Source organism: Petromyzon marinus, chromosome 3 (genome assembly GCF_048934315.1).
Source record: "Petromyzon marinus isolate PM22_M1 ecotype Great Lakes invasive population chromosome 3, UKy_Petmar_22M1.pri1.0, whole genome shotgun sequence".
Taxonomy (NCBI): Eukaryota; Metazoa; Chordata; class Hyperoartia; order Petromyzontiformes; family Petromyzontidae; genus Petromyzon; species Petromyzon marinus.
The window spans coordinates 18,234,781-18,256,392 of NC_133669.1; the positions used below are offsets into that span (position 1 = coordinate 18,234,781).

Genomic DNA, 21,612 nt, shown 5'->3' on the forward strand with positions numbered 1-21,612 from the left:
CACGAGGGGGTGGGTGGCCAGCACCACGCCCGACCGCCTTTGTCTCCCTAGTGGCAATGTTTGTATCCACCGCACCAGGTACTCATTTGAGGCTGAGTCGACCTAGGGGAGGCCCGGGACCGGTTCAGATAATCGTCACTGGTGTTGGCCGTGAGCGGGAATCGAACCCGGGTCACCAGGTTCATAGCGCAGCGCGCTAACCGCTACACTACCGCTCCCCACACTATGGATACCATAGACACAGCCACACACACATACCACACACCATAGACACGTAGCCATACCATACAAACACACACCACGGATAGACACCACACAGACGCACACCACGCTGTATACAGTCAGATCCTCACCACGCTGTATACAGTCAGATCCTCACCACGCTGTATACAGTCAGATCCTCACCACGCTGTATACAATCAGATCCTCACCACGCTGTATACAGTCAGATCCTCACCACGCTGTATACAGTCAGATCCTCACCACGCTGTATACAGTCCGATCCTCACCACGCTGTATACAATCAGATCCTCACCACGCTGTATACAGTCAGATCCTCACCACGCTGTATACAGTCAGATCCTCACCACGCTGTATACAGTCAGATCCTCACCACGCTGTATACAGTCAGATCCTCACCACGCTGTATACAATCAGATCCTCACCACGCTGTATACAGTCAGATCCTCACCACGCTGTATACAGTCAGATCCTCACCACGCTGTATACAGTCAGATCCTCACCACGCTGTATACAGTCAGATCCTCACCACGCTGTATACAATCAGATCCTCACCTCCTGCGTGCACACACGGCTGCGAGGAAGCGGCCCTCCCTGCTGGACGCCCCACGCCACTGCAACCTCGCCACTATGGCGGTGGTGGAATTGGTGAGGTGGTGGTGAGGGGATGAGGCTTGTAATGGTGGTGGGGGCAGGAAGTGGTGGTGACGTTCTTCTGATGGTGGTGGTGATGATGATGGTTCAGTGGTGGTAGGATTGGCGAGATGGTGATGATGGATGGGGGCCTGGAGAACGGGTGGATGGTGGTAGGGATGGAGGCAGGACAGCGTGGTGAGGTTGGCAGCAGGAGTGAGGGACGAGTGGGGTTACCTGGGGGGGCTGTCGGGGGTGTCGGGCGAGGGGGGCACGGGAGCAGGGCGCGGGGTCTTGCGTAGGGGTCTCCGCGCCTCCCTCGGTGAATCCCCCTCAAAGGCGACCGTCACGGAGGGGGTCATGCTCCCCCCACGTGACCTCTTGCGGCCCCTGGGTGTTGTGGGGCTCCGCAGTGGTGGGGCCACCCCCTGCTGTGGTGGGGCCTCTCCCTGCTGCAGTGCTGTGGCCTCGCCCTGCTGTGGTGTTGGTGGGGCCTCTCCCTGCTGCAGTGATGGGGCCTCCCCCTGCTGTGGTGGTAGTGGGGCCCCTGCTTCCACGCAGTATTCCTCTGGGATGAGAGAGTGCATCGCGTAAGGCACTGGACCGATTGGGGAGCAACCACAAAGAAGCTCCGTCAATAACAACCGCCCCTCGCACCAGCCCCCACGACGGCCGGATCCCCCTTTGGAGGGGATCACCAAAGGCAGGAGGAGGACCACACAGAACTGGAGCCCCACAAGGATGCATGGTCTAAGTGCCAGAAGGGGTAGGGGACCCCTTAAGGTGGGACGCCGATAAATGCAACCGCCCCCTGACCCACCGCCCGCCCCAATAACCGGACCTCGTCACCTCCCACCTCCACACCGCCACCCGGCCGGAGGAAGGGGGGGGGCGTCCCCCAAGGCTTTCGCAGATTCACTAAAACTCGGCACTAATGTCCCATCAAAATTCTCCACGAAGTCTGTCATGCGTTTAAAAATGGCCAAGTGAACCGTACAGAGAGAAACATATTTGTATTTTAAATTTAACTTAAGCGACAAAGCCTACGGAAAACGCACACGCACGCTTCACGCCACGGGAAAATGTGCCCGTTATATTAAAGCTCCGAAGGCTTTCTATTCCCATCTAACTCTGACACCTCCGTAATCCAGAAATGGACTGCACGGATTCCCAAGTAATTGAATTTCCATTAAAATATAAATTACCATTTTCTCTCAAAAGGCAATAAAGCATAAAAAGCAGCGCAGCAGCAGCGACCTGAATATTTCATTACAGACTCGGCCAAGCCCATTACACGTTGCAGTGACTAATGACTAAATAAGCAGGACAGTTAAAGGGCTGGGGCGAAACCGGAGACCCACGTCGAAGCCAATTAGGCGGCTCGTGTCAGAACACAGAGGAGTCCCCGTCACAAGACGGAACCAGAAAGCGCCGGCAAGCACAGACATGGAGATAAAGAGAGACGGGGGTGGGGGGGGGGAAGGGGGAGATAAAGGAGAGACGAGATGAAGGGAGAGACGCAGCGGGGAAGATAAAGACGTGAATAGACGTGCAGACAAGTCGACAGAAGGAAGGGGAGGAGAGACAGGAACCGGGATGAAAGGTTTCCGCTTCAAATTCAATTGTTAACGCGCGTTTTATTAGCGAACAGACGCGGATTTCTCTATCGCACGCACGTGCGCAATTTAAATTCGGCCCCAACAGGCTGCAATCCACGTGTCGCCCCGCGTTTCGCGGTGCGACGTGCGCACGCTTCGTTGGCGTTAACCGCCGAGAAATCCTCAAAACGCGGGCCTCCGCACCTCGCCCGATGCAACGGCCAAGAGCGACTGACGAGACGACGGCAGCCCGGCGTGCAGCCGGCGTTCGCAGCCCCCTGCGCGCCGCGCCGGCCTTTCATCGGTGCTCGAAAAGCAACTTCTTGGCCAAACTGTCGGAAAGGCTTCGCGTCTGCCTGTGCGTGCGTGCGTGCGCCGTGTGATCGCGTGTCTCACCGACGCCTTTGGCCCCGCGTGCGAGCGCCGCCTTGGCCCTGAACGCGGCGAGCCTCTCGCGAGCGGCGCGCCGGGCACCGTCGTTGCGCGTGGCCGGGGCGCGCGGCGCCGCCGCCGCCTTCTTCTTCTGTCGACACGAAACACGGCGAGAGAGACGACCCGCATCACCCCCCGCCCCCCGTCAAGAATCGACGAGTCTCAACACGGGGGGGGGGGCAAAGTGACGCGACCGACAACCAACGCGCGAGTTTCAACGCGGCGTGCAACTTGACCATCAACTCGCGCCGAGTTTAAACGCAGCAGCAGCAACGGCGACGCGACGCCATCGTCAACAAACACGAGTCGTGGCGCAACGACGGGGGCCACTATCGTTGCATAACGCAGCGCTGTCAGAGCCACCCTGCTCCTCACGGTGCTATCATTCTGCAAGCAGCAGCATCAGCCTGGGCCACACAGCACTCCTGAGGGAGAGCAAGGCGGAGAAGGAGGGGGGATGGGATGGGGAACAGGGAGGGAGGGAGCCCACCCTGGCGGGGAGAGGCCTCGGGGGCGGCATGATCAAATCCTCTTTCCAGCCTGCGCCCTGCATATTTTCCAGCTCTGCAAACTTTTTATTCACGTCCTCCACCTGCACGCACACATACACACATACACACAAAGATCACCCGGAGAGCCTTTTAACAGACTATTAAGGCAAGTGCTGTTAGTTAGCGAGCATCTGTGAAGGCCAGAACAGCACATGAGGGGGGTGGGCGGCCAGCGCCATGCCCCTCATGTGGCAATGTCTCCCGAGTGGCAATGTTTACGCACTGCCACGCATATTCATTTGAGTCGACCCGAGGCGAGGACCCAGAACCGGCGGTTCAAATAATCGTCACTGGTGTTGGCCGTGAGCAGGAATCAAACTCAGGTCACCGGGTTCGTAGCGCAGCGCACTAGCCGCTACATTACTAAGTGCGCACGCACGCATGACCACAGGCTCGCGCGCCTCAGATGAGTCCAAAGAAAGACGAGTCTCTGTTGGTGAAAGCAATGACTTGTTGGTCGGAGCGAGGGATCGTTTGTGTGTGGGAGCGGTAGCGCAGCGCACCGCGCTACGAACCTGGCGATCAGGGTTAAATTCCCGCTCACAACCTATAGCAGTGGCGATCATCTGAACCGGTCCTGGGCCTCCCTTGAGACGGCTGAGTTGATGTGTACGTATGTTTCACTTCCTTAGCACCGTACGTTCAACATATATACATACAGGTCGACTCAGCCTCAAATGACTACCTAGTGTGGGTGTGTAAACATCGCCACTGGGGAGACAAAGGCGGTCGGGCGTGGTGCTGGCCACCCCCCCCCCCCAGTAGCATTTCCCAGGAAAGCATCCCCGATGTATAATGAAGGATTCCTGTAAATGTCCGTTCGCGCGTTTGCGTCTGTGCGCGTGTATTTGTCTGAACGGCTGGGCGTGTCCTGTGCCGTCCTTAAGGAGGTGCTACTCGCAAACAGCGCTCGCCCCAACAGTCTGTTAAGGCTGCACGGGGGCGTATCTTTGTCGTTGCGCTCCCTACTCTACCTGGAAGTAAACCATGTCCCAGAAGCCGGCGAGGTCGCACAGAGTGGTGGGCTTCTCTCCCCGGCCCAGGTCGCAGTCGTCCACCAGGCCCTCGAACTGGCGGAACCTCTCGGCCATCAGCAGCCGTGCCATCCCCACCGCGATGCGCACGGGCCCGCTCACTGCGCGCACCATTACGAGCACACTTGGGTTAACACTTGCGCGCGGATTAACGCTCACAAACGGATTAGCGTGCGCACGTGCAGAGGGATTACCGCGCAAACACGGGTTAACGTACGCGGGTTCACGCAAACACGCGCGTGGATTAATGTTGGGGAGGTGGGGGGAAATAGGGCGAGCTCGCGCAGGTTAAGACGCCGCGTACAGACAGACACGCAGACAAAAGACCCCCGGTATTGCCTCATAAGACTGTTGGGGCAAGGCGCCGTGAGCGAGCGCTGATGAAGGCCTGCACGGCACACGAGGTGGTGGCTGGGCAACACCACGCCCGGCCGCCTTTGTCTCCCCAGTGGCGATGTTTACACATCGCACCAGGTACTCATTTGAGGCCGAGTCGACCTAGGGGGAAGGGGTCCAAGAACGGTTGAGATAATAGTCATGAGTGTTGAAGTGTAATTTGTTTTTTTTTAAGGCAGTGCTGTTGACGAATGTGGCGAGTGTTTAGCTATGACACGGGGTCAGAAAATTTAACAGAAAAAAAAATTGACAAGCTGAAAATTGATCAGCGAATTACAGAATTGTATTGATAGATATTTAGTAACCATGTCGACTGGAGAACAACATCAGCATATTTATTTAAACTGGAGGAGGAATCCAATGTGCTATGAGCCTCTTTTTCACGGATGTCCAGTAGGGGCATGGGGTCACGAAAGTTACAACAACAAAAACACGAAAGGAGTGCAAAGTATCAGAAAGGTAAAATCAAATCACAAAGCGAAACTATTTTTACTTTACGAGGTAAAGCCCACCGAGCTAAATTTTGATTTAAAGCTTTCGTGACTGCAGTAATTCAGATTCTTAGCTCTTTCGGTAAAGTCACGTTGAAGGGAAACAATTAAATAATAAAATATTGTTTCCCTTCAACGTGACTTTACCGAAAGAGCTAAGAATATGACCCACCGAGCTATTTAGGTTACTTTTTCAAAAGTCACCTGGCCACAAATGATAGCCTAAGTGGCTTATCGCAAGGAAATGTAAAGCCGCCGAGTCCTCTAAATCATGGATGGCCAACCTGTAACAAAAAGACCGAGAGCCAAAAGGTACCCACGAGAGTTCTGCAAAAAGCCAAGTGTATTTATAAAAGTGTGTATATATATTTTGATTTAAAGCTTTCGTGACTGCAGGGATTCATATTCTTGGTTCTTTCGGTAAAGTCACGTAGAAGGGACACAATAAAATAATAAAAATATAAAACAATAACATTATCACGACATTTCGACGTGACTTTACCGAAAGAACCAAGAATGTGTGTGTGTATATATTGACAGTTTTCGGCACAGCATGGGAGACATTATTCTCTGCGACTGTGAGAGTACGTTTCTATGTTATGCCCCTTCGATAGATCCCTTGCGGTGGATTAAAGATCAGCTTGCGGCTCGAGAGATGACAGTTGGCCACCACTGATCTAAATAATCCAAATACTGTAAACGCGTGACGTTGATTCTAAATTTGGAGGGAAAAACCAGAGGAACCGGAGAAAAAAAAATCGCAGGCGATCACGGGGAAAGAGACGTGCAAACTCCAAATCTAGAGGCATCAGGGTTGGGATCAAACCCCCGACCTCCTGGGTACCAGCCAAGGAAGATAACACCACGCTATCATGGCGCCCCATAAATAAATAAAAGAATAATAAAAAATGTAAGTTCAAATTGCATAAGGACATAAATTCCCAAGCTCGGGAAAGGCAGTAAAACAACAGCAAAAACAGTCCCGCCACACCAAGACAGCGCACAGTCCTTCAATAAAATTGCACATTAGAATGTAACTAGCGAAACATGGGTAAGGATCACAGTTACAAATCACAATTTGAAAATATTCTCCCTTACCCTGCAAATCTGGTTAGCTATATACGGTGCGAAAGAGGTTCAATAAACACACACACACAAATATAGAATCAACTGCCCCTTCATCCGACAACGAATCTGGAGCCACAGGAGTACAGCACGCAGCACGTGCAGAGGGGAGCCCTCCACGTGCTTGGCCACCGCACGTTCCCAGTTGAAAAAAAAAACCGCGCGCGGGAAAACAGCCGAGCGCTCTTTTTTTTTGACGCATACAAAGAACGCATCCGCAAAACATTCAACTTACGGGGAAAACACGTTCGCTCGTTCATCGGCGACGTACATGTGAAACAACGCACAAGGGGGAAATACCACACGCATGCAGGACGCGCGCATCAAAACACACGTGCCTGGTTCTTACGAGCAACAGACACCTGCTAAATATGCGAATGGCATTTGCTGTGTTGCAGGTGTCAATCTTAACAGCGCCAGTGGTGAACCAGCAGAGGCTGGGTGGTGGGGGCGGAGGTGAGAAAAGGGGAAGGGGGGGGGTGGAGAGTGATGAGGGGAGGAGATTGGAGGGGGAGGGGAGGTAAAGCGATGATACGGAGGAGGGAAAAAGAGGGGAGGAGGGGGGAGGGGAGCTCACTTTCTTCGGGGACCTCCTCCACGACGTTCACGTGCTCCCACTTCTCGCACTGCAGAGTCAGGCGGGCGCTCTCCTTCCGCAGGAGGTACCTGGACAAACGCACGGCCGTGCGCACGCCGTTACATACAGGCACAAAGACAGATCTCCCCCCCCCCAACCACCACCGCAGCCTTAACGGACTCTCGGGGGCAGGTGCTGTTTATCGAGCAGCACCGATGAAGGCCGGTACGGTACACGGGGGGGGTGGGATGGCCAGCACCATGCACGGCCGCCTTTGTCTCCCCAGTGGCGATGTTTACAACACCGCACCGGGTACTCATTTGAGGCCGAGTTGACCTAGGGGAGGCCTAGGACCAGGTTCAAATAACTGTCACCGGTGTTGGCCCTGAGCGGAGAATCGAACTTGAGTCGCCAGTTCGTAGCGCAGCGTGCCAACCGCTATACCCAACCACACTCGGATACACACACAGCCCCAAACAAAGCCACACAGATGCACACACACACACATAGTCACACAGGACAATGCACATACGCATAATCATGTCCACACACACACGGACTCACATAGCCCCGTGAGAAATCACGCAAATGCACAATCTCATACATACGCGACGTCCACGCGTAAAAACATAATTGCACATCTCACACATAGCATTCCGCACATACACACGCACACAACACACACAGCGCAGTAGCTCGCACACAGGCAGCAGAGCTCAAACATCTCGCCCAGCATGCCACTCGCAGCATATCTCACACAACCATCTCACAATCAACTCGCATGCCCCATGAGTATAATACATACACCATTTCTCAAAATTATTACCTTCCACACCATGACAGCATGAAAGACAAAGATCCCCTGAATAGCCTTAACAGACTGTTTGGGGCAAGTGCTGTTAGCGAGCACCTATGAAGGCCGCAAGGTACACAACGATGTGGCGATGTTTATGCACGGCACCAGGTACTAATTTGAGGCCGAGTCAACCTAGGGGAGGCATAGGACCAGTTCAGATAACAGTCACCGGTGTTGGCCGTGAGCGGGAATCGAACTTGGGTCGCCGGGTTCGTAGCGCAGCGCGCCGACCGCTACACTACCGCTCCCCGCGAGTATAGTACACACACCATCTCTCAAACATGATCATCGTGCACACCCTGACAGCATCTCTCACACACACACACACACACCCCCCAATGGTACAAATCCACCCACAAGTACGCCCCCGCACTCCCGATCACGCAGATGCGGTGGCGCACGCACAAGGGAGTTGGCACGATCGCCGCGAGCAGAGACAGTGACCACTCGCGCCTTGGTTCGAAGACTACACGGCCCTACGCCGACCTGTAGTACGGCACTCCGTGCAGCTCCTCGCCGCGACCCGCCGGCCCCACCGCCTCCGGCGGCACCACAGCGGCCGCGGGGACCGGCGCCACCACGTCCCCTGCGTGGGCGAGGGGCCCGGTGCCCCCGGTGGAACAGGGCGCCCCCGTGTCGTCCCCCACTCCGGGGGCCCCATCCTGCCCCTCCGGTCCCGGTGGTGCGCACGCCTCCTCCGCCGCTTTGACCGCCAACGCTGCACGCAAACAAAGGGGCCGCGCCCCCACTCCCTTATAGCCTTAACAGAGACTTTGGAGACAAGCGCACGCTAACGCACGCACGCGCACGCTAACGCGCGCACGTTACACACGCACGCACACACACACACACGGGGTGGGGGCAGGGAACGAGGATCGCGGGAAATCACAGCGCGGCGTCGGAGACATAACCCGGTTAGCGGCGCCCACCGCGAAGCCGCGACATCTCCTGGGGATGGGGGGCCGAGGGCGCCGCCACGGTCCCCCGCCGCCGCCGCCGCCGTATTTACAGAGCGAGCGCTAAGGCAACAGCTGTTGATGCGGGACTCCCCACCACCCCTCCACCCCCCCGGGAGCGCTTCATACAATCATTACAATTTGCTCATTACGCATCACGACGACGAAGCTCGCAGGTTTTCATGGAGGGCACGCGGCGGCACGAGGCGCTAACCAAATCAAGGTGGATAATTTAATCGCAGAGGCTCACTTGGGGGTTTTTATGCCTTTCATAAGCCTGATGAGATTAATAAAACCGTACATCAACGAAACTTACTGCCTTCAACTGCTCTTCTTCCAGCAGGGAAGTGTTTCTGTTTACTGTCAGCACTTCGTGAGCTCGAGATTTGAACACATTTGGGTTGAAAACCAATAAACAAGTGTTAAAATATGCACAGCCGTGTCCGTGGGGGATTGAGCCGACGCTTGTAACCAGCAACAGTGTGCGCCTGTGTAAACATTTACTCTCCTGATGCATGGGCCAGGCACACGGCGCGCGCGAGCCTCGAGACTGCACACTCGTGCACGCGTGTGTGTGTGTGGGCACGGTGGTCGGCAGAGTGCACACTCGTGCATGCACGAGCGTCTGCAGCATGCGCTCTTGCGTTCATCTGCACGAGCATTCGCATCAGCTCCCACACCAGAAGCAGCTCGAGTGAATCTTAGCAGCCGACGCGTGACCACACCCCCCCCCCGCCCACGGCGCACGCTCACGGAACGCACGGCAGCGCTCCCACGTGTCCGTGCGCGTCTCGACGAAGGGTGCGTTTACGTCCGTGCGTCTCTCAACTGATGGCACGTCAACAGAGCGCACGCACGACAGCAGAACAATTTGGGTTTATATAGCAGCGTCTAAATGCGACAGGCGTCTCAAGACGCTGTGCAGAAACAGTGGGGATATCTAGTTCATAGAGAGAAAGAGAGAAAGGCAGTCTGTCAAAGGCAGAGGGGGAAAAAGAAAGGTGTTTGAGCATGCACTTGAATAGGCGGCAGAGATTTGACAGCACGGATGACTGTGTGAAGGGACGGGAATTCGAAGTTTGACCGGGGTCTCTGTGTGCGTGAACATCCCAACAGAGGGTGCACACACGCATTGCGTACGTACGTATCAACGTGCGCCTGTCGACAGTGTGCACTTAAGCGTGTGCACGCGAGCGCTTGACACGTACCGACGATTAAACCAATTCTCAATCCACGCGCTCAATCGTGCACGTAACAACAACAATCAACTCCCCCTGCGCTCGTGGTTGCGGTTCGGGCGACGGCAGCCAGCGGACAACGCACAATCGCGACAGAGGGGACAGCCGAAACCAGAGAAGAATCGATTCTCTGGGCGAACGGTGCTCACAGGAAGTGACAATTCATGGAACATTGGCTCGCTGGGGGAGGGGTGGAGCGGGTTGGGAACCTTGTTTTGTGTTTGGTTTGTTGTCTTTCCCCCCCGCACCTCCGATTTGGTGAGGTTGGCTATGTACGGCGCGAAATAAGTTCTACACACACACATACGTGCCTACGGTACGTGGTGCCCACGTCACACTTGCGTGTAGATCAGGATTTAAAAGCCACCCACTCAGGCACGTACGTACGTGTGTACCGTAGTACGAGCGTGTGTGTGCGTGCGTACACGGTCACGATCTGGAAGGTGCGTACGCGCGTGTAAACGCAAGCGTGTTCTTACGCACGTTCGTCTCACCTCACCGACCACCGTGCGTACGTACAAACCCACGTGCGCGCGTCTAATCCCACCGACGGGCACGACGCGTGCGGGCCCGCGTGCGGGCGCGGCCGTACGTACGAGCGCGTGCACACACCTGCGTACACGCGCACGTCTCGTCGTCTCACCGATCGGCGTGGCGGGTCGCCGCGGCGGCGGGGGGCCGTGCTGCATAGGGCTGAAGCTCAGCGAAACGGCGATTTTCGCCGGCGCCAGGAAGGAGGAGGTGGAGCAGGGGCTGAGTGGCTGCAGGCGAGGAGGCGGCATCATCATCGTCGTCATGCCCGGCAGGCCTTGGAACACGAAGCCGACGGGGGCGAAGGAGCGGCGCGCCATGCCCTGGCGCCGGCTACTTGCGAGGGCCGCCTCGGGGGAGCGTGCCAACCCCGGCTGAAGCTGGGCCTCCTCTCCGGCCTTGCTGCAGTCCCCCGACTCCTCCTCACCGGCTTGCTCCTGCAGGGCATGGCCACGGCACGGGTTGGGGGGGGGGGTCACACGCGATACCCGCGAGCCATCCCACCGCAGTGGCACTCGCCAGCGTGTCACGCCGTGCCCGCCGGGTTCGTAGCGCAGAGCGCTAATCCGTTACACCGCCGCTCCCCGCTACGCTACCATGCAACCGTGCATATCAATACGAACACCCGCCATTCGCCACTAAATAACGGTGACGTCACCACGGCACCTGTGCCAGGCCAGGTGCACTTTGAGACCAAGTGAATTATCGGAGACTCACTGCTGGCAGATCACGGGACAGACCAAGGTGCCATGGGTGGGCTGACTGAGATGACTGGCAGATGCACCCAGCTGTGCCCCCCTACTGTGCCAACTTGCTGAATTTTAGCCGCCCGGCGCTCCGCTCACTGATCTGAGCGTAGCTCCTCTGCCCTCCACTGTTATTGGAGGGCGACTGCCACCAACTGCCCAATATGTAGACACACGCTTTGAAAACACATCTAAAATCGGCATAAATACACACCATGTATTCAAACGCATAAATACACACCGTGTATTCATACGCATAAATACACTGAAGGGTATAAAACACACAATGCACAAACTAGCACGCAACATGTATACGTAAAATATACAAATCGGAATATTTATTTATCCTGGAGGAATTCAATGTACCATGAAGCTCTTTTTCCACACATGTCCAGTCGGGGCGGGTCAGAAAATGCCAACAAGAATCATTACAAAAACACGATTTGAGCGCAAAGGAAAGGAAAGTTAAGCAACTTACTCAAAACAAATACACAACATAGACAAAGTATATGAGCACAAATTGAAAAAAATATATACCAATTACTGCCGATTTTTCAACACTAAATGCAAGCTTGGGCAAGGAAGAAAAAAAACAACAGTCCCAGATAACAACACAGTCCCTCAGTAAAATTGCACACTAAAATGTAACTAACGACACGCGGGTAAGGATCAACGTTACAAAGCACATTAACAAATGTGGTTGTATCCAGCGCGCTAATCTTCTGCTTGAGAATATTTTCTCAAAGGAAGATTTACGATGGTCAAAGGGGAGGAAAGCGCGGTTGTTCCAAAACTTTGGTGCTGCAAACGCGCAGAGATGTGCCGGGATGATTTAAGTGGTATTCGCGAACCCACACACACACACACGTGTGCACCTTTCAGCACGGTGGTATTCGCGAAACCCACACGCGTGTGCACTTTGTAGTAGTTTGTCCCTGTACGCATGGCGGCTTTCACCTGGGCACTTTGGCTTCCTCTCAGATACAAAGCACCAATTCAAAATAAGGAAATGGCCAAAGATCCTTGTTCAAGGTCAGGGAGCCTCGAGACCGAGCAAGGCTTTGCTGGATAAAGAAATTACATCGTGAGACTGGGTGCACGCAGGGGCATTCAACGCACACCGAACCAAATGCAATGGCACCTTAAGCCTTGGTGAAGTAACATGGGTGGGCAGGCTAGAGGCATGCCATAAAGTAAAACTATGAACAATTTTTATTTTACCAGGTAAGGCCAACTGAGCTAAAATCCACGCGACCAACGGGGAGAACATGCAAACTACCTCGCCTGGTATACAGGAGGTTCGTGGGTTCGATCCTGACCCTGACGCCTGCTGTATAGTTGGAGTTTACATGATCTCCCCACGGGCGAGTACATTTTTCTCCGGCTCCACCGGTGTTTCCCTCCGCATTTAGAAACAAGCGTTTCAGAGTATTTTGCTGCTTATACATTTACACGCAATACGCCACTTTATTGAGCTATCATTTGTGATAGTCAGGTCCCTTCTGAAAAAGAGCTATACAGCAGCTCAGTGAGCCTTACCTGGTAAAGTAGAAAAATATTTGTTTATAGTTTTAACCGTCATAAAAATAGACGACAGTTAACGTGCATATTTAGACCAGGACGCTCCACACGGAGCAGCTTACTCGTACGAACCACGTCCCAGCATCTTCCGTGCCACTTGCACGGCACGGGGGTACACACGCACGCGCACACGCGCTTCGGTTGCTCCTACCGCAGTGATTGCCGCACATCTCAGGAATTGAACCATTGATTTTGCGCAAACAGCCTCGACGGCGAGCTGCAACTGCAGCTTGACGAATGCGATGCGACGGCCGGACTAACCTCGTGAAGAACCTCGTCCAGCTTGATGGCGATCCGTGTCCCTGCAGACACACAGGAGGAGGAGGAGAAGCGAGGGACGTATTCCAAGAGGAGCAATAGACAGACAGCCATCACCCACGTGTGCCCAAGGGAGTGTCACATTGACCCTCCTCCGCCTCCCCTCCGGTGCTAAATTCAAACCCGGCATCTGCTTCGACCGCCGTTGAAAAATCGATGGCGCGTGCGCGACGCGGACTCTGGCTTACCGCGTCGGGCGGCGAAAGAAGCCGGCGCCGCCACCGCTGCCACTGTCTCCTCCTTCGCTCTCAAGCGAGTCACACGGCCAGTCACTCCTGAAATGGACGCGCACGCATGTGCGTACCCCGCACGTGTTCACACGTGCACGAAGGTGCACGCCTGAGTACACACAAATGCACGCCGGCATGCACAAAGGCACAGGTGTTTTTACCGACCAGATTTTGGCGAGCGAGAATCTCTCCACGATTTAAAGCTTTCGTGACTGCAAGGATTCATCTTCTTTGAATCTCTCCACGCTTACGAGGGCTCCTGAATTCGGCCTAACCCAGCTGTGGGGGTGCTGCGGTGGCAAGATGTTTTCTACCTTGCCTGGTATATCGGAGGTCGTGGGTTCGATCCCAATCCTGACGACTGCTGTATATTTAGAGTTTGCATGTTCTCCCCGTGGTTGCGTGGATTTTTCTCCGGGTCCTCCGGTTTTTCCCTCCACATTTAGAATCAACATCTATAGCTGCTATAAATTTGCACGTGATAAGCCACTTCATCGGGCTATAATTTGTGGGCCTTTCCTGGCAAAAATGTAAGGAGTTTAGTTTCGTGTGAAACGGCTGAAGATTACTTTCTTTGACTTTGTCATTTTGTAACGGTTGTTTGGCGTGGTGGTCCCGGGCCTCCACAATGGACACTCACCGGCACCAGCGACGGTTCGGCCCTTGCCATCCGGCTTGGCCTCCTGGGCTGGCGCGGCCACCCTGGGGGCAGCTTTTCTAGTTTGGGCAGCAACCGTCCTCGGAGCCTGTTCACACAAAAAGACAAAGATTCCCCTCTAGAGCCTTGACAGACTGTTGGGGGGCAAGTGCTGTTAAGCAAGCAGCACCTATGAAGACCGGCACGGCACACGAAGGGGGTGGGGGGTGTGGTCAGCAACCACGCCCGGCCGCCTTTGCCTCCCCCAAGTGGTGATGTTTTTACACACTGCACCAGGTACTCGTTTTAAAGGCTGAGTCGACCTAGGGGAGGCCCATGACCGCGTGAGATAATGGCCAATGGTGCTGGCTGTTCACAGACACGCGCAAGCGCGCACACCTGCACGCGTCACATGCAGGCAACAACGAGGCGCCTTTCGCCGCCGCTTGGTGAGCGACGCCGTCCGTCGCGAGACTGCGCCACGCGCCGAGCCTCGAGCGGCGCCACACTATTAATATTAACTCACAAATTAAAACAAATAGTTCCGTTTAGAGAGTTTCACATATTGCACGTTATTATTGAAGTCGCAGTAGAAATCACAAAATAATTGGTAATTAGCTTCGAGCAATTTGCACATTTCAGATTATTTGCACCTCTGAAAGCCCCAATTACGGGGAGTCTAAATCACGACGTCAACCGCGGCGGACGTGGACCCGCAGGAATCCTCCTCGCTCCACCCTGTGCAATCGCTCCCCTACACCAGCCATTCCCCAAATCCTCTCTCTCACCCACCCCCTCCACACACCGCCGCCCCCCACAGGGCCAGAGCCCGCGCACCCGCAATGCATCACACGTCTGAGCATGGAGGCAGCCCATTTCACGGGGCTGTGCCCAGCACACGCCACCAAATAAACGCTCGCACAGGGAGGGAGAGGGGCGCTGGGCAAGCCAAGGCTGGGTCGAGTTCAACTCCACTTGGTAAAAAACAAAAAACAAACCAGCCCCCCCCCCCCCCCCCCCCCCGGCCACATGGACACAGATTCCACGCATCAAAGCGAGCGCCTCCTTGTAAGGTTAATTTAAAATTTCACCTTTAGACGTACGACACTGCGCCATCGTCTGCTGCGCTTATTACACATGTCTCTTCCCCACCCCCCCCCACCACAAGCTGGGGAGGGGGGAGCGGCTTACAACCACACGTGCCGCGTCGAGTGCCCGCACGCGCTAGGACTCACCGGCTCGTGCCGTGCGCCCGCCATCCCCGGCACCTGCTGCCGTGCCATGGAGCGGGTCGTGATACGGGGGACGACGGCGCTCACCAGGGTCCGCTTCTGCAAGCAAAGGGGGCCCCCCGCACGCAACACATGGCAAGACAGCGGCGAGAGGCGCGCGTTAGTGAGATCGCGGCCGCCCAGGGCGACTCGGACACACACGCGCGGACACACACACACACAAAGACTCCCGACAGCGGTGGCCAGAATGCATTGGCTGAGTGGGAGGCGATGGGTGACAGGGGAGCGGAGTAATAAAGCAGGATGAGCTCCGGTAAGCAGCCGTGTCAAGAGCTGTGCCGTGTCGCCCCATCGCACCGCTCACTATAAACGCCGCGGCAAGTGACGGCCAGTCGCTCACAATCTCCTTCAGTTAGGGAAAACTGAAACGTGCACATCTGCTCGCACGCTTGCACGCTCACACTCCCTCGCTCACAATCGCATTCACACACACTCGCTCACACACGCAATCACTCTTTCACACACACACACACTTAAACGTACGTGCACAAGCCCTCAAATATTCACAATCTCCTTGACAAACAGGCAAATATCGCCTGTTTAGCCTCAGACGCTCACATTAAAACACACTCGCCCATATGAATGCTCTTAAAATCTCAAGCATGCACACACGAACATATTCACATAGGGTGTCACAGTGGCGAGATGTTAACGACCTTGTCTGCTATACAGGTGGTGGGTTCCATCCCGACCTAGACGCCTGTATATTTGGAATTTGTATGTCCCTCTCCCCGTGATTGCGTCGATTTTTCTCCGAGTCCTCGCAATAAGCTACTTCACCGAGCTATCATTTGTGGTCAGGTCGCTTCTGAAAAACGAGCTGCATAGCTCGGTGGGCCTTACCTGGTAAAAATAAAAATAGTTAAACATTTTAACTTTTCAGTGACAAAGATTCCCTTCCCCACCCCCCCCCCCCCACACCATGTATGTGGCACTTCTTTCGCACCTCTCGAGGGGTGCACGGCTCAAGAGGGGGATTGTACGGCCAGGATCGCCCAGCCGCCTTCATCTCCCCGGTGCCGATGTTTACGCATCGCAGTGGGCGAATGATTTAATGCGGAGTCGACCTCGGTGAGGCACAGAACCATTGCAGGAAATCACCACTGCCTGCTTACCCTTACACACACAGCGGCAGCGTTGTGGCGAGCGCACAGGGCTCAGCACGGCCAACATCAGTGACGAATCTCTGAACCGCTCCTTGGCAAGCTCTATGTCAACTCAGCCTGGTGCTGTGCGGAAACGTCGACAATGTGGAGACAAAGGTGCGGTGGGGTCCACACGACCTCCGTTTGCGTCCCGTGCCGGCCTTAACAGGTACTCGTGAACAACACTTGTCCCGACGCCGTGCATGGCTATACGGCGGATCTTTGTATTGGACACACACACACACACACCTGACACACACAAACAGATCTTCCGTATAGCCTTAACAGAAGGTTGGGGCAAGGGCTATTAGCGAATAGCAGCTATGAAGGCCAACGCGGCACACGAGGGGGTGGGTGGCGAGCGCCACGCCCGACCCCCTCTACCTCCCGAGTGACAATGTTCATACACCGCACCAGGTACTCATCTGAGGCCGGGTCGGCCTTGCGGAGCCCCAGGACCGGTTCAGATAATCAACACTGTCGGTGTCTGTGAGCGGGAATCGAACTCGGGTCGCTGGGATCGTAGGGCAGCGCACAGACCGTTGCACTACCGCTCCCCGACGACACACAACAGCTCTCTCACACTCACACATCTGCAGGCTCCTCCCTCCAGTCCTTCACACTTTAACACCACCATGGGCGACTTTAAATTGTTCTCGTGATGAATGGTAATTTATGCCCTTTCCCTTCAGTGCTTTATTACAATGCAGGAAACCGTAGCTCCAGATCGACGTTCCACTTTCATTTACAGGTCTTCTGGGTAAATTTGTTAATGGTATTGACTCAAAACATCAGCGTCACTCAAACAATGGCCACAAGAGGACAGTCTAATCTATAACACGGCCGCATACATTGCAGCTGACAAAGAGGACGTGCATAACAGCAACTTGAACAATTAATAAAAAAAAACCCCACTAAGTCTCCAACAGACATTATAACCAATTAGCGGATCTCTTTCAAGGCACTTGAGGTGCTCACCGCGAGCGCGCCCCTGTGTTTTCTGCCCGCATTACCTCTTTAATGGCAGTGCCTTAATGTGATAATGAGCACCGCGCTGCGAGAGGCAGACAATGCTCGCGCTTTCGTTTCTCCTGCTCCAGGCACTCGAGAGGAGAGGATCACTGGATGATGTTCCAGAGGGCGGCCGTGGATCACAGCGGATAAAATCCATACGCACGCGCGAGCGGGCAGGCACTCGTGCCACTTCTCGCGGATACACAGAAATGCAGGGACAATCACACTCTTGCTTTCACGAAGTCAAAGATTCCCCATATAGCCTGAACAGAATGTTGGGGCAAGTGCTGTTAGCGAGCGCCTATGAAGGCCGGCACAGCACACGAGGGGGTGGATGGCCAGCACCACGCCCAGACGCCTTGGTCTCCCCAGTGGTTATGTTTACACACTGCGCCAGGTACTCATTTGAGGCCGAGTCGACCTAGAGGAGGCCCATGATCAGTTCAGACAATCGTCACTGGTGTTGGCCGTGAGCGGGAATCAAACTCCGGTTCGTAGCGCAGCGCGCTAACTGCTACACTCCCGCTGTCCACACACACTTGCTTTAACACACACAGGCTGTAATTCGCATAGGCAGGAACACACACACATACATACACGCACACGGGGGCAATTGAACCTTATGGCGGGACCCCGGGGTCCCGAATAAACGAAAGGATAAATCGTCATTAATTTATTTATTTTTGGCGACTCCGTCCCACCGCGCACATAAACGCCGCGACCCACCAGAAACCAATCCTCTCCTCGTTCTTCACCAAGCACCCGTCGTTACCAAAATTGCCGTAGTCATAAACAAAACTTTGAAACTTTGATTAGCGCATCGTGTAGAGCTCGCCGAGAGGAATAGATTGCCATATGGTTCGCCTTCAACAGACGTAAAATGACGTCGCAACGCAGTTTATGCGAGAGCCGGGGGCTTATGGGACCCCGGGGTCCCACCATAAGGTTAAATTGCAGACCCTCACACACGTAGGCAGGGTTAAACAAAACAATAAAAACTATTTTTTATTTGATCTGACCACAAACGATAGCCCAACGAAGTGGCTTATCGCGTGGAAATTTATTTCAGCCAAATACTCTAAACCAGGGGTCGGGAACCTTTTTGACTAAGAGAGCCATGAAAGCAAAAAATTTGGAAATTTATTTCAGTGAGAGCCATATAATATATTTTAAAAGTGAATTCAACTAAATGTCAGTATAATAAGCCTCTGAATTTATTCTTTTAAATAATGTTGTTATAACACTCACCATTAATGCGACTTCTGGTGCTGCATGGATTTGCTGATGTCTTTGTAGTCGGGTTGGTACTTGGTGAGGTTAAGCTTCATGCAAGCGTTGAGGCTTTCATCCGTTAAACGTGATCGTAGGTTGGACTTGATGTTTTTTAAGATGTGAGAATGACTGCTCACATGCATACGTAGATCCAAACATGGTCAATACAGCAATACTCACACGCTGCAGTGTGTGGTATGTGACAGGAAGCGCGTTCCAAGTTTTGAGAATCAGCTGGTCTTCGGGTTGGAGTTTTTTCATTTCTGTCCACATGTGCTTGCTCGCCAACTCCGCTTTCTGTCGTGTGATTCTTTCCAAATCTTCATTCAGTGACTTGAACTTATTCACCCACATGTCTGAGGCCTTCAGGTCAGCCACTTCTGCTTCAAAATCTCTGACGGAGACACCAGGGATGTAATTCAGGTCGGCTGTGTTCAGTGAACACTCGTTTGGATGGGTGATGAACTTAAAAAGACGAGTGTGCTCACGAAATTCTTCAAAGCGTGCTTTGAAGGACTGTAGGAGACTGGATGTGCAGCCAGCTAGCTGGTGGAGATCAAGGTTTTGAATGGGCTCACTTGCTGTGCATGCATCTTTAAATTGGCTCAGTTTTTCAAAATGTAGTAAACGACCTGTTTCAAGATCCGTGATGAAAAGCTCCAGCTTGTTTTCAAAAGCAAATACAGCTTGTTGAAGGGATAACACTGTATTTCCAATGCCTTGCATTTTCACGTTGAGCTGGTTCAGATGTTCAGTCAGATCTACGAGATAGTAAAACTTGAGGAGCCACTCGGTGTCGGCTAGCTCAGGATGCCCGACGCCTTTCATTTCAAGGAAAGTCCGGATTTCGTTCAGGCAAGCCGCAAAACGGCTAAGCACCTTCCCTCTTGACAACCAACGCACATTGCTGTGCAAAAGCAGACCAGGATAGTTATTTACAACTTCATCCAGCAGTGTTTTAAACTGGCGATCATTTAAGGCTCGGGCAACAATAAAGTTGATCACACGAATGACCAGCGACATCACTTCGCCAAACTGCCTGTCACACATCTGAGCACAAAGTGCCTCCTGGTGTATAATGCAATGGAAACTTAGGATGGGTCTATTTTCATGTTCACGGAGAAGCGCCACAAATCCTTTGTTTTTCCCCACCATACACGGAGCACCATCAGTACACACTGAGAGACGTTTATCCATAGGTAGACTTTTTTCTTGAGCAAACTCCATGAAAGACTTGAATAAATCCTCACCTCTTGTGGACCCTTTTAATGGCAGAACAGCAAGACTTTCTTCGCGCAGTGTGTCACCAACAGCATATCTTGCAATCACGCTGAACTGCGACAAATGGCTCACGTCTGTTGACTCATCCAAAGCCAGAGAAAAGAACGGCGCTGCATTTATGTCCTTCACTTGCGTTTCCTCCACTTTGTTTGCCATCACGATGGTACGATCATGAACAGTTCTTGCCGACAGAGGCATGTCTTGTATCCGTTTGATTATCTTGTCTTTGTTCGGAAGATCATCAAAAAGTTCATTGGCTACATCCAGCATGAACGTTTTAGCATACTCGCCATCTGTGAATGCTTTTCCGTTCCTCACTATTGCTAAAGAACCAGCAAAGCTAGCCGAATTATAGTCACCTTGCCGGGTCCATACGCGGAGTTGCTGCTGGCTAGCTTGCACCCTGCTCAGAAGCTCTTGGCACGCTTTCTTTCTGCTGTCTCCCGCAGGGTATTTTGATGCAAAGGTAGCGTGGCGCGTGTCGAAGTGCCGCTTTACATTCGACCGTTTCAACGATGTAATTTTGTCATTGCAAATTAGACACACCGCAGAACCCGCTCTCTCCACAAAGGCGAATTCTTCGGTCCATTCGTCCTGAAATGTACGATACTCGTCGTCTTTTTTTCTTTTCGCCATCTTCTTCGTCGAAGGGTTAGCTTTGAGCTAATGACCGAGCAGACGCAGTCTCAGACTGATTCAAAAGGGGGCGTTTACCTGTTTTACCCAGCAACGGCAAACGTAGGCCAGTATCATCCAATTAAAATAATGGACAATTGCTCCTGCAGCCCTGAACAGGACATGCGCAGTGAAAAATCGATGGATGGATTAAAACAAGTGAGAATATTTTGTTTTATCTGCAAGCCATATGCAATCATCAAAAGAGCCACATCTGGCTCGCGAGCCATAGGTTCCCGACCCCTGCTCTAAACGAACGTTGATTCTAAACGTGGAAGGAAAAACCGGAGGACCCGGATAAAAATCCCAGCGACCACGGGGAGACACGCAAACTCCCAATATACAACAGGCGTCAGGGTCGGGCTCGAAGCCATGCCCTCCTTACAGCAGGCAAGGTGGTTAACATTTTGCCACTGCGGTGCCCCTCATGCACCTGATTAAGCAGGGTTAAGCCTGGATTGTGCTTTAAAGGGGACATCTGTGAAAAAGAGCTTCTTAGCTCATCGGATGCCTCCAATCTAAATAAAGATTATGATTCTGACCAACAGGTTGCCCCACAGGGCAGCGAGGCTATGCGGTGGGGTGTAAACGGCAGTGCAGCAAATCCAATTGCTGTACAGTACTCCTATACTTCTACGTCACCTTCACCAACCCCTCCATGACCGACGCGGCGTGGGCAGAAGCCTTCATCCAGTAGCGAAATTACAAGAGTAGAGGCTGTACACACAGTGGGTCACTCGACTGAAACTTTCAGAGGGGGGCA

General features: G+C 53.5%; 1 protein-coding gene across 1 annotated transcript in view; it reads right to left on the minus strand.

Moving 5' to 3' along the window:
• Positions 1–21,612, minus strand: part of DLGAP5 (DLG associated protein 5) — a 49,280-nt gene that overhangs the window by 20,300 nt on the left and 7,368 nt on the right. Inside the window, exons 4-14 of the mRNA XM_076052027.1 lie at positions 15,406–15,501; positions 14,174–14,279; positions 13,492–13,578; positions 13,247–13,287; positions 10,771–11,095; positions 8,420–8,651; positions 7,078–7,166; positions 4,429–4,589; positions 3,394–3,495; positions 2,868–2,994; positions 1,111–1,441 (exon numbers count right to left, since the gene is read on the minus strand). Of these exons, the coding sequence (XP_075908142.1) occupies positions 1,111–1,441; positions 2,868–2,994; positions 3,394–3,495; positions 4,429–4,589; positions 7,078–7,166; positions 8,420–8,651; positions 10,771–11,095; positions 13,247–13,287; positions 13,492–13,578; positions 14,174–14,279; positions 15,406–15,501 (1,697 nt within the window). The remainder of the gene's footprint in view (positions 1–1,110; positions 1,442–2,867; positions 2,995–3,393; positions 3,496–4,428; positions 4,590–7,077; positions 7,167–8,419; positions 8,652–10,770; positions 11,096–13,246; positions 13,288–13,491; positions 13,579–14,173; positions 14,280–15,405; positions 15,502–21,612) is intronic.